This window comes from Enhydra lutris, unplaced genomic scaffold, assembly GCF_002288905.1.
Source record: "Enhydra lutris kenyoni isolate GAN:26980312 unplaced genomic scaffold, ASM228890v2 scaffoldscaffold19, whole genome shotgun sequence".
Lineage (NCBI taxonomy): Eukaryota > Metazoa > Chordata > Mammalia > Carnivora > Mustelidae > Enhydra > Enhydra lutris.
Window position 1 is genome coordinate 38,020,840 of NW_019154103.1, and position 21,389 is coordinate 38,042,228.

Consider the following 21,389-nt stretch of genomic DNA (forward strand, 5'->3'; position numbering starts at 1 on the left):
TGCCTCCCCTTATGTTCAGCAGCATAACTGAAAATTCAAAACCCAGGTGTTCTAAACTTCCAGCAAGAGCAACCGTATGAACACGGTAATTATACAATCTGACTTATTTCAGTTCACACAAAGTCACACCTGACTTTAATAAGCTTTATTTTAGTAAAATGTTTCAAATCTCATTTTGCCTCATTGATCAGAACCAGACTAGAATGAAATAATATCTTCATTTATGTATTTTTTTAATGTAATTTCTCTTTGGTTTCCCAGATTCCCTAACTCTCTTGAGTAAAGGCTAAAATCCCAGGCTAAGAATAGAATCGATGTGGTAAAAGAGTTCTCTTGTAAAAGTGGCCTACCTAATACTGGTGACACGAGAGTATATCAGGGCATTAAAATTGTTTTCACTTAAGAAAACTAGTATCTTTTAGGAAAGGGATTTTACAAGAAAAAACAAAGACAAAATATTATAAATAGCACATGTCATTACATTCCTAGAAACCTAAATCAATCAAACAAATATATACAAATTATTTTTATAAACCAAATTCTAAAAGAATGATTCCATTTAGGTAACATCTCTAGAATTATAACTTGAAGTAGAACATAGGAGTCTCCAAAATATTGGTGTGCATCAGCTAATTTTTCTAATGACAGTATCCAAAATGGACGGCTGCTCAATGTCCACAACAGCCAAACTGTAGAGAGCCGAGATGCCCTTCAACAGATGAATGGATAAGGAAGATGTGGTCCATACACACAATGGAATATTACTCAGCCATCAGAAAGGATGACTACCCAACCTTTTCATCAACATGGCTGGGACTGGAGGAGATTATGCTGAGTGAAATAAGTCAAACAGAGAAAGTCAATTATCATATGGTTTCACTTATTTGTGGAACATAAGGAATAGCATGGAGGACATTAGGAGAAGGAAGGGGAAAATGAAGGGGGGAGAGATCGGAATGGGAGATGAACCACGAGAGACTATGGATTCTGGGAAACAAACGGAGGGTTTTAGAAGGGAGGGAGTAGGGGGAACAGTTTGCCTGGTGATGGGTATTAAAGGAGAGCACAGACTGCATGGAGCACTGGGTGTTATATGCAAAAAAATGAATCATGGAACACTACATCAAAAACTAATGATGTACTGTAGAGTGACTAACATAATTAAAAAAAATTACAGATGCTTTGAGGTTTGACATTTAAATTAAAAATTTAGGTGTTTTACAGGGTTTTTGTTCTTATTTTTCTTAAAGAAATTTTCTCCGATATTCCCACTTTGACAAGAAACTTAGTACAGTTTTTATTTTAAGATGTCCAAAAAAAAACAAATAAAAAGGCATCCAGATGCGGTGTTAGTTTTAGTGTACCAGAGTTTAAGAGTAGGGGGCCTTGAACCTGCAGCTAATGATGGGAGAGAAATGATGGTTCACTTGATGGCTGCCAGCCATGTCTAATTCCAAAAGAAGTCATTCGCAAAGACTTCTGAGTACAAAGATAACACATGGTATCTTTGTAGTCAATGATTTTATAAGGCCAATTAATTTACTTTCCACATACAATGAATTCATACAAATTAGAGTACCACCTTCCTCATTTCCACATGAATTATTGAAAGCATACTACACCAAGTACACAGTAGAGGCTCACTATGTTAGTTAACCAGATCTCCTTCTATCCAATAAATACACTAGAAATACTAAAATGTTATCTATCTTACTTATGCCCTAAGCTTTTTCTAAGAGCCATCTATAAGAAAGCACACTAACAAATGAGATATAGGTAAGAGTAATTCCCGAAGAGTCTTCTGGACCTGTGCTAGGGTTCCCATGTATCACAAGAAACCAACTTTCTTACATATTCTAAAACCCAGGGGAACCTGGGCGGCTCAGTCAGTTAAGCGGCTGCCTTTGGCTCAGGCCATGATCCCAGGGTCCTGGGATCAAGCCCCACATCGGGCTCCCTGCTCAGTGGGAAACCTGCTTCTCCCTCTCCCTCTGCCTGCCTCTCTGCCTCCTTGTACTCTCTATCTCTTTGTCAAATAAATAAAACCTTTTAAAAATTAAAAAAAAAAAAAAAAAACAACCCAGAGCGAGCTAGAGTTATAACTGATCTTCCTGATACTCCAACTGACAACTGGAAGGTACAGTGAGATTCTCACTGACTTTCAGCAAAGAGAAACCAAAATGGATTTTTGATCTAACTTTCACTTATAAAGTACTAAGCAGAACACTATACTGAGTACTCCAGTCTTTGAGACGTTGCTGTAAAGGTTACTATAAAAGGGTATGAAAATAAACCTGTAATGCTGAATTTCCCCAGTGACCCCTGGATAAGACACTTTCCTAAGCTAAGCAGACAGAGCGGAGCCGGACACTACTCATTTGCTAAGGGCACCCAACCCCTCTCCTCAAACAAATGCTCCCTCACAGACCTCAGCACCCTGGAAAACGGGACAAAAGACATGACTGTACTCATCACTCAATCCGCGCCCCCACCCTTTGTTAGTACCTGTGTGCTCTGCAAGATGTGAGAGAGCAGAGTAAAGTGGTGACTGGCCATGTTTTAGAAAGAGAAGCATTAATGACGACGAGCACAATGGAGGAAGGGCTGAGGCATGGCACCTGCTATTCCCAACTTGTCACTACACACGTCTCCTGATCATTCCGAAATGCATTCATCCCATTCTTTTCTGCTGTCCTCACCCGCATGGGTATGTGTCAAGTGAGGCTGATGAAAATCCCTGCGTGCCCAGCACAACAGGTAACGTTTACCCATCCCTTGCAGGCACAGCAGCACTGTGTGGAGTCGGCCCTTTTCCCTTTCAGGGGCTCAGATGCAACAGTGTTCCTTTAACCACAACCAAAGGCTGTACGACCAGCCAAGATTCCCCAACAACTGGCACTACACCAGTGCACGTGAAGCAGTCTTCAGTAGCGCCCTCGACATCTGTGTTCCTCCCTGTGCTCGAAACTGCCTCTCTACTTTCCAGGACCGGGCTTCCAGTCGACCTTGAGGTCAAAGGAGCCATGCTCCAGCAAAGGCACAGTCCCCGTGGGATTCGAGATGAACACTACCTGCCGTCAGTTGTAAAACCTCATTTTGGAGATTCTGGTTTGCAAGGCAGAGACACATCAAAAAGGCAGATAAGTGACATGACCTTCCCTCTCAGCCCTGACACCAAACTAAAATCTGCCTTCTAATTATCTTGCAAATCCTCTCATTTCTTTTCATTTCGGCTACCTATCCCTTTCCCTCAGCTAGAATTCTGAGAGCTGTGTCCCTGCCTTAGACTTGTTTTCCCTAGAAAACATCCCTAGAAAACACACTAATAGACACACTAATAGAGTTACCTTCCTTATCTAATTCTCGTTACGGCTACCCAACACCCTCAAATGAAGTCCAAACGTAATAACAAGACCTGTTAGGTTCTTCATGACTTGCCTCCTGCCCACCTCTCGGTCCTCTTTCTCAATATACACACTGGCGCGACTGGACTGCAGCCGATTGCTCAAAACGTCTCTCTCTCTCTCGTCCGCCACCTTACGTGTGCTGCCTTCTTGTCTGGGACGGTCCTCTCTAGACCCTTTCCATCTGCTAACTCCTCCTACTGAAGCTCTACTTTAGAAACAGGTGAAAAACAGAATACAGAAAGGTTTTTGCTTTTTCCAGGAAATCTTAACCCGTGAAATCCAAGTTAGGTGCTTCTCTATATGTTCTCATAGCGCACTATACGTCCTCCGCTTACCACTCTGCCTGTTTCACTGACTTTCCCCATTGGCTGGACGCTCCATGGGAAAGGCACCCTATCTTTGTTATTCTTCCTTCTATTCAAAGACTCCAGTACAATGCCTAGTACCTCCTGGAAACACATATATATATATCTGCTAAATAACGACTGGCCCAGAAACTGAAAGTGCTAGGTCTAAGATTCTTAGCCATATTTATTACCAAGGATGCTAAAGGTAATTTTATTACCAAGGAGCAGAGAGGAATATGCCTGATTGCCCAGGTGCTTTTCCAAAACACATATAAGCCAAGAACAAATTCAAATTTAGTCTTCAGGTATTTGAATATAATTTTTAATCTCTTCTGTGGGAAAAGTTTATCAAACGTGTAGCTGGATCCTTCAGGTCAGTGGATTAACATGATTACACTAAAGATATAGAATAAAATTGGATAAATTCCAATTTGGCAATACTTCCTTTGGGCTGTACCACTAGACTTCACTTCCCAGAGATTAATCAAGTTTCTTAATCTGAAAAAGCAATAGATTATTCTAGTATTTAGTATTTCAAAAGGCCCACCTTCTATGCTATTCTCATGACAAAACCATGAGGTAGAAGTATTATTATATTTCCATTTGCTGGGGCATCTGGGTAGCTCGGTCCGTTAGGTGTCTGCCTTCAGCTCAGGTCATGAGCCCAGGGTCCTGTGATTGAGCCCCGCAACAGCTTCCCTGCTCAGCAGAAAGCCTGCTTTTCCCTCTGTCCCTCATATTCTCGCACTCACTGCTCGTTCTCCCTCTCCCTCTCAAATAAATAAATAATCTTTAAAAATCTGAAAAAAAAGTTTCCATTTTACTGATGAATAATCTATGGCATAGATTTTAAACTTGAATTTGACTCTAGGGCTTGCACTCTTAAATGCAATGAAATTAACCTGGCAAACCAGATGTGTGACCTGTAATAACATACTGTACTTCTGGGAGTGCCTGAGTGGCTCAGTCGTTAAGCGTCTGCGTTCAGCTCAGGTCATGATCCCAGGGTCCCGGGTTCAAGCCCTGCATTGGGCTCCCTGCTCGGCGGGAAGTCTGCTTCTCCCTCTCCCATTCCTGCTGCTTGTGTTCCCTCTCTCACTGTGTCTCTCTCTGTCAAATAAATAAAATCTTTAAAAAAAAAATACATATTGTAATTCTGGAAAAACAAGGAGTTCAAATTTAGACTCCACCATTCAGTTCCTATTAAAAGCACACCTGAAATAACGAATATCCTAGGATGCTTCTGTAAGTCAAAATAGCAAGAGGTTTCATCTTGTAGGTCAACTGGAAGCAGCCCGGAATGCTTTGTGGGGCTGCACTGAGAGCCATTCTGAGCTCCAGGAAAACACTGCAGTGACAGATGAGGGATGAATGCCATGGGCCCCAATGGGCTTATTTGGGCTAACTCCTGATTCTGTTTCCAAATATCCTAAATCTGCACCATATTTATTTCTTACCAGATAGCTATCAACTTATTATGGTAACGCCTTTTCTAAGAAACTATATGATGACAGGACCTTAGTATTTGCTGAAGGCTAGTTTTTTAATTGCCATATAAAGTCTCTGCATCTCCTACAAAGTCAACACTGGAAATTGTCCAACAGGGAGTGTAATGATCATCGCGGAAAGAATCTCAAGGCAAATTAGTCTCACACTTTTGTATTAATAAAAAGATTTTTCTCTTTCTCTCTTCCCTTTATCAGAATGAGAATGACTGAATACATTGTTTCACTTCTTTGTTCAGAATCAAATGTAGTATTCATTTATTATAATGATCACATTAGCTTAGATTTTAGGCACTTTTCTTTCCTCTTCATATTACTAGTTTTAAATTACAATTTTATTAGCCCAACTATACAAGTGGCATATTGTAACTTTTCAAACTTTTTACATGCATAAGATACTAAGCATAAATGAAGTCAGTATTTTAGGACAGAACAAGATTCAGGCATGAGCCTACTTAGGCTGTCGGTACATTTTTCACAGGAGTTAAGCTTGCTTAATGTCCATCATGTCAGGTTAGTTAATGGTGTAAAATATATTCAGGAAGTCAATAGAAATAGTGTAAAATTCTTTGCTTTACTTATGTATTACTAAAATTCTAGTAAGTAAAACTGATCACATCCTGAATATTAGGAGGAAGCCAGGTGTAGTCTCCATAGGCAGAGAAGCTTTAAAGGGACGGTGAGAAAGGAGTAGAGTGGAAATGTCTCTCGAGGAACATATGAAAAAACAGAACATACAGTACTAGACTGATGAGTCAATAATCACCCCTTGATAGTCTGGAGATCCCATGAACCACCTCGGGGAATCCCACAGGGTAAGAAGAAACTAAGAAAACAACACATTTGTGGTAATGGTGCAGAAATGGCCGGAAAGCTTTCTAATACTTTCATAACTGTTGCAGATATCCCTGACACTGAGCCAGACGCCTGCTGTCGTAACATACAAACACTTAGAAACGTGTAAACGTGTACAGACACACATACCATCCAGTTTGTGTTATGGAGCCAAATATAATTTGTTCTATTAACTTTTTCCAAGGATGTGAATTGGGGTCATAAAAAATGTTTACAACTCAGGCACCCTTGCCTCTAAGTCCTCTTCAAATACCTCTGTTACACAGGACTGAAAGGTCCACAGACTACAAAGTTCTATAAAAATATTTGGTTACATACTTAAATTACCTCTAAAAGTTAATGGTGAGAAAAACATAAGAACTTACAAGATTTAATCAAGAACTGACTTTTAGAATTCAAATCAAGAAAGAATAAAATCCAGAGCAGAGATCCAATAGACTATATATACATATTCACTAAGAAAAATGCAAATTTGGTAAAGCATAATGGAAAATTATTCAAGTGGAAATATGTGGAGAAAAAAATCAAAATTTTTAAAGGAAGTTCTAAATTGAAATGGATGGAGATAACATTTATTATCTCAATTACTTTGAACCGGCATTTAAATTACCTTAAGCTAGCATTTTAAAAGAAATAAAAGACTTGGTAACCTTCCCCTTTCTACAATTCACATAAAAGACGAAAATTGAGGGGGCATGGGAGGGCAAGATAAGGTATTCTAAGGGTACAGAGAAGGGGGGGAATGAACACTTCAAAAAAATAAAGGACGGCCTTAAATTTTTAGAAATATCCAGAAAATTGAGGGGAGTATTTAATAAATACTTCTTCTTGAAATTATTTTCTCCATCTGATTTTCTAGAAACAAAATATACCATTGTAACAGCTGGGGTCATGTTCATTTGACCAATTAATCAGAAAGTATATTCTGAGTACTAAAGATAAAAAATGTCCTATCTATTCAACTGACCGAAGTATAAAGAAGGAAAAAAAAAAATCAATGAAAAGGCAAAGTTATAAAGGTGTTCTACTGCTTACGACATTTAAAAAAAAAAAAGTCTGATCTTATTACTGAAAAATCAAGTTTAACACGTATTTCAAGTAATACAGTTTATTTCTCTAACCTGTTGTATGACTTACTTTAATATTGTTCTGTGTACTTGCAAAAATGAACAAAGGCAAAATCGTAGTATCCCTGGTGGTCTTTCCAGACCATGTTAATTTTGCTTTTTGGTTAAATACAAAGGAAGAGAATTATGGAGAGTTCAGCAACAAGTTTTTCAGTAGGATATGAAGTCATGCCATGAGTTCCAAAAAAGGGTTAGTTGTATAAATCTGGGAAATAATCACTCATGCAAAAATCAGAAAATACCTGTACCGAGCCACCATGTCTGTCTGCTGCAAGGTGAGCTCTCAAATGGTGGGGATTTGCCTGCTGGGAGTCCCAAGCTGCCCTGTGGTCTGCCGACTGCCATTTATTTAATGCATGTGGCATGCATGGAAGAAGAAAAACCCAATATGTTAAACATCTCATCCTTATAATATAGAAAATAAACGTATAAAGGAAATTTAAAATATCCTTGCTATTCTGAGTCACAGATGCAGTTAACTTTGCATACTGGATGTGGAGAGGTTTTCGTCACATGGATACCATAGGTCATGATCAACCACAGAAATAAAACAGAACCATAGAATTGAGAAGTGAAAGGGCTTTAGATATGATATGATCCAGCCTCCAATTTTATAAATGAAGTTAACAAAGAACCAGGGAGGTAAAAATGAAGTGCCCAGGAAAGCATTCCAAATAAATCACCAAAGTACTAAAATGCCATCCAGTATATTATCTTACGGTAGATGTCCCCCTTGGTTTTCTGATGAGGAACTACTTCTAGCAAAGGTTTTAAAAAAAAAAAAAAGTCTTTAAACAGCTGTACTTAGATCCTAGAAAACTTTCCTCTCTTGCTTAGTACCGTGCTTCTGATTGAGAGGTTAATATGAGAAAACAGAAGAGTTCTTTAAGAAGTGACAAGTGTTATATAGAACACTATGAGGATATGACAAGGAATTTTTTTTTTATTAAGTGATAATCCTACTTTATATGAATCCCTTTGCTTCCCTGACCTCTTTTTATCTGGTTCAAATTAAGGAACCCATTCCCATGATAGGCTGATAATTCTTGATGCTTTTACATGACTTGGCAAACTGGCATGACAATAACCACAAAAAATAATCTACCGGCAGAATTAGCAGTAGCTGCTTAACAGGGGTCAGTTTTTGTGGACAGCACTAATAAAAAGATCGGGAAGGAATACAATATTTAAGATTCTTTTACATGTTCGGTTCTGCATTTGCTGCTTTGCATGTGTTATCCCACTATGAGATAGACAGTATCATCCTCACTCCAATGATAAAGAGACTGAGATTTTAAACACTTGACTAAGGTCAAAGACACTGCAAGAAGTACAGCAGGGATTCTAACTCAAGAGCCAACTGCTCTGCCAGTAGTACTAACTAGTGGCTCATTAAAACAATGACATATGTTTATAGTCTTTGGTGCTCTTTTCTTTCTTTTTCAACCTAAGTCATGAAAAACTTGCCAAAAAAAACTTGCCACAAAGTGCCAAGTATACTGGCCCCTCAGGAGCCTGAGCCCATCAGTAGCCAGAGCAGGCCTATGGGAGAAGAGATGTTAAGTCCAAATAGGCACAGTGAATAAATGTTCTGGCACTAAGCCTCCCAAATTAAACTGTACAATGCAAAATTACACCAGAAGTCTGAAGAGGCATGAGGTCTATCATCAAAGCACTCACAACAGTTCTAGGTCTTTTTGTTAAACCCTCCGTGTTCAAAACCAGAATTTAGCAGCTGTGTAGCTTAAACTAAGGTAAATTCGAAGAGATTAAATCTGAAGAGGATGAAAGGATGAAAATGATGCTAAAATGGAGACGAACACCTAAATACTGCCTAGAACAACAGGTAACATATAAGGGTCATGGACCTCTTTAAGAAGACAGGAACAGCTCTCCAGCCTCTCTTCAGAAACAAAAGTTACATGCATCTAACTCCTTCTCTGAAATGTCAGGAGATTCTGAACTTCAACCACCAGCTGTACAGTAAAAACTGTTTAACTGGGGACACTGCAACATTTCAGTCATTTAACTAAATGTTCTTTTGCGATTGTCAATTTTTAGTTTCTCACACACCTGAAATGTTTACTGCTTCAATGATGTTTACGAAAAGTTAAGATACACAACTTTTCTATTATGATGACAGTGCACATATCCAGGTCTCAGATTTAATACGTAAGCTACCCTACAAGGTTTCCTGAAAAAAACACACAATGAAAAACAAAAATCGACTCCCTACATTTAGTGCAACAAGGACTACATAAATAAAACATGGTTCCCGCCTCAACTTAGCTCACCATCTAGCTAGGAAGACAAGTCAAAACACACAGGAAGCTCAACTTGAAGACATCTGAATTATAACTGAACTCAAAATTAAGAGAAGAGTTTCACTTATTACAATACCTAACAGCTCAAGAGGACATCTCCAAAGAACATGAATTATTGATCATCATCCAATTGAGAAATTAATTCTGATTTATAAAACACAAACTCCAAGTCTTCACTTGGAGCCATTTCTTTCTATATGCGGATCTTTCCAGAGTATTCAAACTATCAACTGATACTAATTTATATCTGAAGAAATTTGTATTTAAGATCCTTTATTGTCCCAATTTTTCTAAGGCAAAATTCTAAAACTACTCTGTTTTAATTGGCTGTACTTTAAAGCATAATATTGTTAAACATCCCCTAAATGGAGCATTTTATTTTGCTATGATTTTTATTGTGTTGTGTTCTTTCCTTTGATTTTTATCTCGTTTATTAACTCACTTGAATTCCAGTGGAATAAAAGATGTAAGAGTAAGAAAAGTTGGCACATTATCCTTCCCCAGAAAGAGTTAAAACTGAAAATTCCAAAGACACCATTTAACTCCCAATTAGCAAAATGTTTTATGTCAAAGATGGATTAAATCAAGCTTCTTTTTACAAAAAAGAGAAAAGCGAGAACACCACTCAAAAATTTCAACAGCTTTCAATTACCTTATCCAAGAAATACAAACTCTTCACTCTCTATTTATCTGCTAGGCTTGCCTGGAACCTAGTCTCTGCTCAATGCAAACTAAAATGCTCACTATTCCTCAAACAAACTACATTTTTAAACTTCTCCTTCCTATTTTACACTGTTCACTCTCCCCCAAATGCCCTTTTTCTTTCATCCACCTTTAAAAAACTCCATTCATTCTTCAGGCTCATCTCAAAAGCCACCTTCTGCATACAATCTTTACAGATCCCCATACTCCAATGACCTTCATGGCAGTTTACTAATATGTTCCATGTGACAGAGGTTACACTGTTTGGTAATACAGTTACTTGTGAGTTTACTGTAATAATCCTAACAGTAACACCAGCCATGAGACCTGAGATTTACTGAATGCTTATAGGAATTAACAAGCATTTTTCTGTTTCACAGATGAGAGAACTAAGGCTTTGAAAGATGGAGTAACTTGTCGAAGATCAAGTTATACCCAGGTGTGTCTGATTCCAGAGAATGAGCGAGCTCTTAACCACTCATTACAAAATAATTTCCTATAGGTTATGTTGTTTTCCTTCCTTGTGCATTTCTGCAATATGCAGAATAGTAGCTTTCAAATAGGAGAAACTCAACAAATAATTTACTGAGCTAATTTAGACTGCAGTTAGAAAGATCAATTGCTATCATAATTTACTCCAACAAGATATTCAAACACTTCCACTCTCATAGAGTATCAAATATTGCTGTTATACTAATTTATACCACTAATTAAAAATTTATCATTAAACATTTCATGTGATTTTAAACTAGTGAAGAGTGAACCTGAGGGGAAACAGTTCATTTGTTGCAAATCTGTGTATTTTCAATCCTTATTATGCATGTGTATATCATCTTCATCTACTGAAGGAAAAAAGATGTATTTCAATCCTTCAATATGTATCTATATGTGTGGATATCTGCTCACATACACACATCCACATGGGCACACCTATAAGGCTATCATCTGGGCATGGTAAAAAACCAAATTTATTTTTACGCTGTCAAAAGGTAATACAGAAGCAAATCAAGATATTTCATATCTGAAAGAGCAGCAAACCTGGTTTTTGGATTGTTGCATTTTATCTCTGTGCTGATGTGCTTCTCTGTTTGATGACAGAGCAGGATCTTGCTGAACCGCACCCACTGGAGTTGGCTACAATACAGAATGAGCATCAATAGTAAGACTATTGCAGAAGTCTTACTCATAATTATTGAGTTGCTTCGTGGAATCAAAGAAATAATAAAAGACACCTAAAGTAAAGTCTTACAAAATGGGATCATTCTCGAAATACGTCACTAAAAATAAGAAATTAAAACAAGAGAACATAGCTACTTTTTACACTATTTTCAAAAATGTTTAAAGGCTTTCTAATGCTGTCTTTACTTTCAGGTTACTTTTTTATATCAGAAGAATAAAAGTATATTCATGTATGTCTCCCATTTTCAAAGCCAAAGCATAAACAGAACAAATCATTTTAAGAAAATAAGAAAATTATTTTCAAAATAAGGTAATAAAATGGTTTGTCGTCAATATTTTGACCCAGGTGAGACTTACATAGTGAATTCAACTTTGGATCTAAGAAAAATGTAGATTAAACACTTAAATAAGCCAATTGTTCAAAAATACCTGAATCTGAGAGTTTGGTAGTTCCAAATATGGACAAAAATTGGCCAACAGCAAGCCACGATTAAAGTTTTGTAAGACATTCTTACTTATCAAAAAAAAAAAAAAAACAAAAACAAAAACAAAACAAAACAAAACAAAAACTAGTGAGAATAAACATTTTAAAAGTTGTCCCTTCAAAGAAAGAATTTCATGATGTGTCCCTTTAAGTGATGAGTACCAATCCTACAGTTACAGTTAAGACTAATTTTTTTTTAAGTTACAAAAACTTAGAACAGTTTTGAAAACCCAAAACGTGCTCTAATTTTTAAGTACCAGTCTACTTAAGATATAAGCTAAGTAAAACTGCTAGTATAATTAAAACCTATAATTTAGAATTACAAATGTTTTGAGAAATGGCTGAAATAAACAAAACACAAGACAAACTGATCTTTTAAAATAACAGGATATTATCCAAAAAAAAAAAAAAATTTACACTCGACAGTAAGAAATAAATCAGGAATGAAAAGTTGAAAGTAACTCATTACTTTAAAAAGCAAGGAGTCCAAATATGGGGTTTCTATAAAATTCAAAGAATAATTTTAGTTTTATGCTGCCTAAAATGCCCAGGAAGATGAAATAAAATGAATCCTTTAAAAAAATTATTTGCGGGCTCCTGGGTGGCTCAGTGGGTTAAGCCTCTGCCTTCGGCTCAGGTCTTGATCTCAGAGTCCTGGGATGGAGCCCCACATCTGGCTCTCTGCTCAGCGGGGAGCCTGCTTCCCCCCACCCCCCCCCGCCTGCCTCTCTGCCTACTTGTGATCTCTCTCTCTCTCTCTCTCTCTCTCTCTCTGTTAAATAAATAAATAAAATCTTCTAAAAAAGTTATTTGTACTCAACTCTTTTCACTGAAGAAGCTGTACTGTGGGGAAAAAGTTACTACAAATAATCTTTCATTATATAGCACAGAGTACTCACCAATTGTTTACCAATCCAGTCATACTCATAATCAAACATATATCCTTTTCGATCAAACAAGTCAGTAAAAAGCTTTCTTAGGTAGTCATAGTCTGGTTTTTCAAAAAAATCTAGCCTTCTTACATAACGAAGATATGTTGCCATTTCTTCTAGAAAGAAATAAAAATTATTCTGATTATACTTTCCTATATATTCATTAATAATAAAATTATTTAAAGTCAAAAAACAGTGTTACAAAAATATGAAAAAGTAACAAAATTCTACTAAAATTTAAAATTTAAGGAATTTAATCACAATGAAATTAAAAAGGAGAAGAGAAGGGAAGAAAAATATAGGGTCAAAGGTCAAAGGAGGTTTTACTTAACAAATTCCTCTGCTTCATTTCATTGGAAAAGCTAAAATTATTTTACATTGTTATTTTGAGTAAAAACCTTGGATAGTACTAAAAATTGAATTAGTAACTTAACACATAATTACTTAAACACAAGCACCACACTCTACTCATAAACTCAAAAATTCCTTTAAAATACTGATGGGAATTGATTTATATATGAAAGCATCCACACTAGCATGATGGATTTCTTCTACCATCAGGCACATTCAACTAACTGACCAACAGAGGATTCAAATTCCTAACGTGGGCCATGAGCGGAATGCTAACCAAACAAAGCTAAGTGATCTCTGAAATAAAACCGCAGCAGAGTTTAATTTTTCATTTAATTTCTGGTCATACAACAATCATTTGATAATATATAAATTTCTCTGTGCCACTGTAATTCCCAAATGTATTAGAGGGAAGTATTTTTCTTAAAGAGCCCACTTTCCCAAAGGAAAATAAAGAAAAAGCCATAAAAATCAATAGACAAAATGGTGAGCAATCAGTAAAATAGGGTTTTACCAACAGGACACAAAAAATCACTGTAGTGAGAGATGGAAGGTTACTCTCGGGTGTTTTTCTGATTCAATTCACTGACAGTGGCCAGTGAGAACAGAATCATGCACAGCCCAACGGGCAATGAGAATGGCACCCAATGACCTTCCTCACAGGGTGACTCTCACTATTCTACATTCTAGCTAATTACCTGGCTAAGTGACTCTGACACCCCCATTCTATCCGGCAGAAATCTGTATACGCTTCATAATAACACAGAGCCAGTCTGCCTTTACCTACACTGCTAGTGTGAACCAAAATCTTTTTTAATTTCTGGTTCTAGATGTTAGAGCAAAGACGAAAAATATGCAATTAAAGTTTGTTGTCCCCGAATAACGAAAGCAAACTCGAAGGGCTCCCTGAGATCACACTGCTTGCTAATACTCCAGCACTGATGCCAGCATTGGACAGGAGGACACGTGAATATTGAAGTGAGGCATGATCTCAGTCTTGGACCTTCCAGATTGGTTCACTTTTTACTTACCGACATTAGCAACACATTATTCTTACTCCTTAACTGATTTAGGAATCAAGAAAATTTTTGTTGGCTTAATCTGAGTTGCCAAAACTCTGCATGGAAGTAAAACTATTTTTATAAAGCTCCCCAACGTAACATTAGCTTGCCAGTACTAAGGTTTGTAAGATCTTAATGTACTTTGAAAACTAAATCATGTATCACACACCTCCTTTGAGTCTGACAATGAGACTCAAGTAACTAACAGTACGCACCAAAACTTTACAGCCGCATTGCTCAGCAAGTATTTTAACTTATTAGAAGTATGTCACGGATATTTTAGCTGATATCACTCTCAACACTATCAAAAAATGGGATTTTCTTCTATTAATTCCATCTTAACAGAGCAAATATACAAACTGTCCCTGTGGTCTATACATCAAAGGCTGACATCTTTTAAATCATACTTTGAATTCGTTTCTTCTAAGCATGAAAACCAGTCATTACAAACTTGAGCAATGGAAGTTAACTGCTGTGGTTTTCTGTGTATAAGCACATGTTACTCATTACCTGGAAAATTTTCACATAACACTTCTATTGGTGTGGCTCGTTTTGTATCTCCAATTTTCTGATACCTCTCTTTTAATGTGTCAGCCTAAAACAGAAAGGAAAAAAGTCCTGAGAAGCTGGTGATGTTAAAATTAACTACTTGGAAGACAGACCCCTGACATATTAACAATTTATAAAATTCGAAAGGAAACACAAAAACAATTACCTTTAAACCTTGCCAAGGAAGACTGCCTCTCAGAAAATACATGAACATATGACCTAAAGCTTCTAAGTCATCTCTTCTACTTTGTTCTGAAATATAAGAGAAACATCAATTTCACTTTCCTCTCCCAGTTAAGGATTCAAGAATGGAGAACTGACCCTTTTGTTACATATACATTAATTCCCAAAGTTCAGTATATAAACTTAAACTATCTAGCACTTAAAAGCAACAAATCATGTCCAGTTAAACAATGTTCTTAACATTAAAATTATTGTGCATCTTTAAAATATGCCACTACATTTTTGGGGGTCTTTTTGTTTGGTTGGTTTTTTTAAGATTCCACTGGGCACTCATTGCTCTCTTTAGATATCTATCCACAGAAGTATAAAGCAAGTCAGAAAGGGTTCCATGATCAAATACAGAGTCACTGTGTACCAGAGCTCCATCCTGAAGACCCAGGATATAACATATTAAAGGTTAAAGAAAAACCCCAGAGATAAAAATGATTCACTTCATTTAACTCTGAAACTCCTGAGCTTATACGAGCACAAAACATCCATCCTATATACTCTCCATTAATATTAAATGCAATTAGATTTTATGTAATATATTCTTTAAAACACTTGTATTTGACCTATCCCAACATTAATAACCCCTCTGCCACCACCAAAAAAAAGCTGCTAGAACAAACTGCCATTTTCAAATCACTACTGCTGTTTTAGTAACAAAATGTTGCACAGCATCTAACTGAGTGAGAATCACAGAGGAAGACTCGAAAAGGTACTTATATTTGCTAAGTGAAATTTTTTTCCAATTTTTTTGTCACTGAAGTTAAATGTTTAAGATTCCTTACTATTTTAAAATAATACAAAAACTCTAACAATAAGAGGAAAAAATAGTACTTTAATTATAAATGTGTAAGATGTTTTATCCAAATGAGTCATCATCATACTACCTAAGCAGTACTGAATGCTTTTGAAAAAGCAAACTTTTCGGGACGCCTGGGTGGCTCAGTTGGTTGAGCAGCTGCCTTCGGCTCAGGTCATGATCCCAGCGTCCTGGGATCGAGTCCCGCATCGGGCTCCTTGCTCAGCAGGGAGCCTGCTTCTCCCTCTGCCTCTGCCTGCCATTCTGTCTGCCTGCACTCGCTCTCTCTCCCTCTCTCTCTCTGACAAATAAATAAAATCTTAAAAAAAAAAAAAGCAAACTTTTCAAAGCATGGCTCTGAACTAGCGTGAACAGGACAGGAATGGTTTTAATTTCTACTATTTAATCTCATTCCACAACTGTCTTCTGTAACACTTGCTACAGTGTGTGTGTGTATGTGTGTGTGTGTGTGTATGTGTAGTTATTATCTAGTCTTTATCTATCCTCCCACCAGACGGCAGATTACAGGACAGGAGATGTCACTTGGCTCATTATCCTCAGGACCAAGTATAATGGCAGCCACAGAGCAGGCACTGAACACAGACTACTTAAATAGAAAAATGAACATTTGAAAACACATCATACTAGATATGTGTCCCTTTCCTACAAGGAAACAAAGATATCCAAAAGAAAATGCATCACATTGTTAGTAATTAGGGTTATGAGATTGGAGGATTAGACAGGACATTCTACCTTCTCATTTCATATACTCAAACTGCAGCATAATGGCAAATTTTTCTCTTCTGCTTCAATTTTCTATCATAACAATGTACGCATATGCTATTAAAAGCAGAAAACTTTCAAAATAAATAGACTCAAGGTCTTTTTAAAGCCATTTAAAAAAAAAGTGGGGATGTGAATAACATGAGAAAGATGAGTAATATATTTTATATATACAACTTGACCATATTAGATCCTGGGACCCTCAAGAATAAAGAGTCATGCAAAGAAAAAAATATACATATTTCTGAACTCCCACTGAGAGTCAGAATCACCTCTGAAACTTTTAAATGCCTCAAATGAGTGACTGATTCCTTGAGTATGACATGAGCTAAAAGAACACGCATTTTAAAAAGCTTAGCAGATGATTCTGAAATACAGCACTAAAGTTGATAAACACTAAAAAAAGAAACTCTTTTCATTGAAGTATACTTTACACATAATAAAATACATCCTTTGTAAGGGTACGGTTTGAAAAATGTTAACAATGTACACCTAAGTACCACCACAATCAACAACTATTTCCAACACTCCAAAAAGTTCCCTTATGCCCCTTGCCAGCTATCCTCCCCTCCCCTGGCCTCAAAACAGCCACTTATCTGCTTTCTGTCAGGATACATTAAATCTGATTTTTTTTATACAGTTTCATATGAAAAGTGTCGTATAACATGGACCCTTGGGTCCAAATTCTTTCACTCAACATAATCTTTTTATGTTGTTGTGTGCATTGGTAGTTCATTACTTTTTATTCCTGAGTAGTATACTACAATATACTTATATATTCACCTGTTGCTGGATCATGAGTAACTTCCAGTTTGGGGCTATTGTGAATAAAGCTTTTACGAACATTCTTGTACAAGTCTTTGTGTGGACATATGTTTCCATTTCTCCTGTGTAAAGTTTTAGGAGGAGGATTACTACTTCATATGGAAACTGTAGATTTTACTTTTTAAGATACTTCTACACTGTTTTCCAAAGGGATTGTGTCATTTTATATCTCCACCAGCAACATCTGAGAATTCAATTATATATTGAACTTGTATCCGGCAACCTTGCTAAAACTCAGGTACTGGTTGGTGTATTGCCCATTCCACATTTAGCATGGTCACTCTTTTATACTTCAGCCCTGCTAGTGGCTGTGAGGTATTAGCTCACTGCGATTTAATTTTAATTTCAGCAGTGACTAGTATTTTTGAACACTGTTTCAACTGTGCTACTGCTTATTCAAACATCATTTTGTGATGTTTTACTCATTTTTTAAAACTGTACTATGTGTCTTGCTATAAAGTTGTAAGGGTTGTTTGTGTATTCTGGATGTAAGTAATTGTCAGATGTAAGTTTTGCAAACATGTAGCTTGCTTTGTTTTCTTAACAGTATCTTTCAAAGAACAGAAGTTCACATTTTGATGAAGCCCAACTTAACAGGGTTTTGTTTGCTTATGCTTTCTTATGTCCTATCTGAAAATCTCTGACTAGTCTAAGGTTGCAAAGATTTTCTACTTTTTCTTCAAGAAATTCTACCATTTGGGTTCTTAAATTTAAATCTAGGATTCATTTGAGATAGTTTTTCTTTTTGCTCCATGTGGGATAAGGGTTTAAACTCATTTTCTTCAATACCAATACCTTGTTATTATCATATAGTTTCTTTAAATACTATGCTCTCCATCCTTGATTTAACTTTGAACCCTTCTCAAAAACCAATTGAGATCTGTGTAGGGGTCCATTTCAGGACTCTGTAATGTGACCCATTTATCTATGTCTAGGCCAATACCACCAAATATAAGACGAAAGGGAAAAGTAAAGATAAATGAGGAAACCAATGATGACAAAAAAGACAATCAATTGAGAAAACCACAAAATCAAAAGCTGGTTACATGAAAAACCCAATAAAACTGTATCACTAGGCTGGCAGACAGAAAACACAAATTACTAGCATCAGGAGCAACCAGGGGGCACCAGGACAGATCCTACAGACATCAAAAGAATGGTAAAAGAGTATTATGAACAAACATTATGCTAGTAAATTCAACAACTCAAAGAAATGAACAAATGTCTTAAAAGATAAATTACAAAAATGTGAACAGTTCTACGCCAATTAAAGAAATTTAATTTATAATCTAAAATCTTCCCAAAATATAACCAAAGGCCCAGATGGCATCACTGCTGAATTCTATTAAACAGTTATGGAATAATACTAGCTCTACACAAAACTCCTTCAGGAAGCAGAAGGGCATCTTTCCAAACTCTTTTCATTAATGATGTTACCAGTCAAAGGCATTTTACAAGCAAAGGAAAATACAGGAAATGTCTCTCATCAACACAGTCACAAAATCCTTCAAAAGTTAATACACAATGACTAGTTCATCCCATGAATTTAAGGTTGGTTTAACTTTCAAAAACCAACTATGTAATTCACCATGTCAATAAAATATATAAATCATATGATCACCTCAAAAGATATAGAAAAAGTACCTAATAAAACATAACATGCATTTATGATATATTTTTTAAAACTCATTAAATAAGCAATAGGAAAAAACTTCATTCTGACAAGGGACTTCTATGAAAAATCTGTAACATAATTCTTACATGGCCATAATTCTTACTCCTACAATCAAGAACAAAACAAGGATGTTCACTCTCACATTATCTATTCAGTGTTTATACTAGAAGCCTTGTTAGTACCAAAAAAAAAAAAAAAAAAAATCAAGAAAAAAATTAAAAGGTATTCAGATTGGAAATAAAGAAGTGAAACTAGTTTTTTCTGCAGGCCATATGACTATATAGGTGGAAAATCCAAAGTAATCTACAAAAAAAAGAACCTATTAGAACTAGTACATGAGTTTTAGCAAGGTTACAGGATACAAGTTCAATATATAAAAAATAAATTGCATTTCTATGAAAGCAATCAACAACTGGAAAACAGATTTAAAAAGCAGTACCATATGAAATACATATGAAATAAGCAGCATATGAAGTACTGTAGAGATAATTTTAAAAGACTGAATGATTGGCAAATACTGACCTCTCCCAAGTAGCATTCTTTGTTAAGGAGAGGAACACAGTATAAAAGGCAATTTCCCTTTAAATTCAAGGTGTAGGGCCTTAGTTACCAGAGTGCCAACAAGCCCTGGTCATAAGGTAATCTTGCCTATATGATAGTCTCAGAAAGCAGTATTAGTCTCAAAACCTACACAGTATTTAAAAATTCAAGTCATAAATACAACCTAATAAAATAAAGCACTTCTGTAACTCAGCCTGAAATGTTCCTTACCCTCATAATTCTTTTCTTTGTGTTCTTTCATCAACTGATAAATCTGGAAGTAAATTTCACCATGTAGTGAGTAACAGAAGTCAAACACAGCAGTAACTAAAAAATACCTCCTCAGGTCTTTAACAGATCTGTTTCATGGGGGTAAAAAAAAATTTCCCAAAGGTAATCTGGCCCTTATTAGGCCCTGTTCACATTTTATAAAGCACTTAACTACAAAGGCCTGTTTGAAAATGGATGTTTCCCTGGAAGCCAAGAATCCTCATTATAGGAACCCTTACTATGAGCAACTAAGAAATTAGAAAGTGATGATTTACTTTACAACAGGTATCATTAAAGAATCTTCTAAAGTAAGTTTTCCAATAAGTTTAAAAGTTATGTAAAGAGTCAATTAAAATTTTGCTATTTAAGAATATATGTATCACATAAAATACATAGAATCAGCACATATTAAGGGCCTGGTATGGGTGAATGTGTGATACTGATGACTGTTTAAAATTCTACCTACACTTAAAGCAGCAGTAATCCCAAATAAGAAAATAAAGGCTCAGAAAGGCTAAGAGACAAGCCTAAAACTATGCACCTAAAAGAGAAAGGCAGAATTCTAAACCACATCTGCACTTTTTTCATTTCAGAAAGCAAAGGCAAAGTAGAACCAATTAATTAATCAAACATTTACTGTACATCTTCTGCAATGCTTTTCTACTTAAAAGTCCTACTCTTTAACTGAACATTATTTTCCTCTTTTTAAACTACTTTTATTCCTCACCTGTTTAGAACTATTTCTATTTTGACTTAATTTCAATTTAATTTTCAGCAACAGAAAAATATCCCTTCCTTATTAACTCAAATTTACCTCTGTCAAAGAAAAAATAGATCAAATGCTTAGAAGCAGAAAACTTTCTAATATATACATAAGTATTTGCAAAAAAATCCTCATTACTGCATTTTCCTACAAAAATGAAAAACAATGAGACCAAAAGACATGTTAGTTAACACTAAATACAGGCAAGACAAGAGAGCTCATAAAAAATCAAAAAAAACCTCTCACTGAAGAAAATTTAAATCATTCTTTATATACAAACAACAACAACAACAAAAAATTACTACAAGCAAAGGTTTCACTTTATATTTCCTTCTAAAATGTTGAAAATTATTTTTCCCTAACAGCACCCCCCACAAAAAAACTCTTCTTCTTCAAAATTCACTGAGCTTGTTTACATGTTCCAAAATTACATAATTAAGATGTTTTTTGTTAAATGAAAACACAAACCTATTTAGCAAAAGAAAAGGCACAATTATGCAAGACAATGTGCAGCAACAGCTACCAATCCAGTTACCCAATGTTGCAATAACCAGAATGCATAAAGAAAAAAAAAAAAAAGTTTTCAGAGCAATGGAACCCAGCACATGCATTCACCTGATTACTAAAGAAATGCTCTTGAAATCCAGTTCTCTTAATTTAGATAAAATCCAATAAATTTA

General features: G+C 35.9%; 1 protein-coding gene across 5 annotated transcripts in view; it reads right to left on the reverse strand.

Annotated features, from left to right (window-relative positions):
* The window catches only part of LOC111148387 (casein kinase 1 gamma 3), a 110,354-nt gene that overhangs the window by 14,467 nt on the left and 74,498 nt on the right, over positions 1–21,389 (reverse strand). For 2 of the 5 annotated variants that reach the window (XM_022504901.1, XM_022504898.1), the window contains exons 7-10: positions 14,990–15,075; positions 14,785–14,869; positions 12,830–12,975; positions 11,306–11,401 (exon numbers count right to left, since the gene is read on the reverse strand). In XM_022504901.1, coding sequence (XP_022360609.1) covers positions 11,306–11,401; positions 12,830–12,975; positions 14,785–14,869; positions 14,990–15,075 — 413 coding nt within the window. Of the gene's footprint in view, positions 1–7,483; positions 7,580–11,305; positions 11,402–12,829; positions 12,979–14,784; positions 14,870–14,989; positions 15,076–21,389 lie in introns of all 5 variants that reach the window. The other 3 variants (XM_022504900.1, XM_022504897.1, XM_022504896.1) reach the window with 2 other exon arrangements.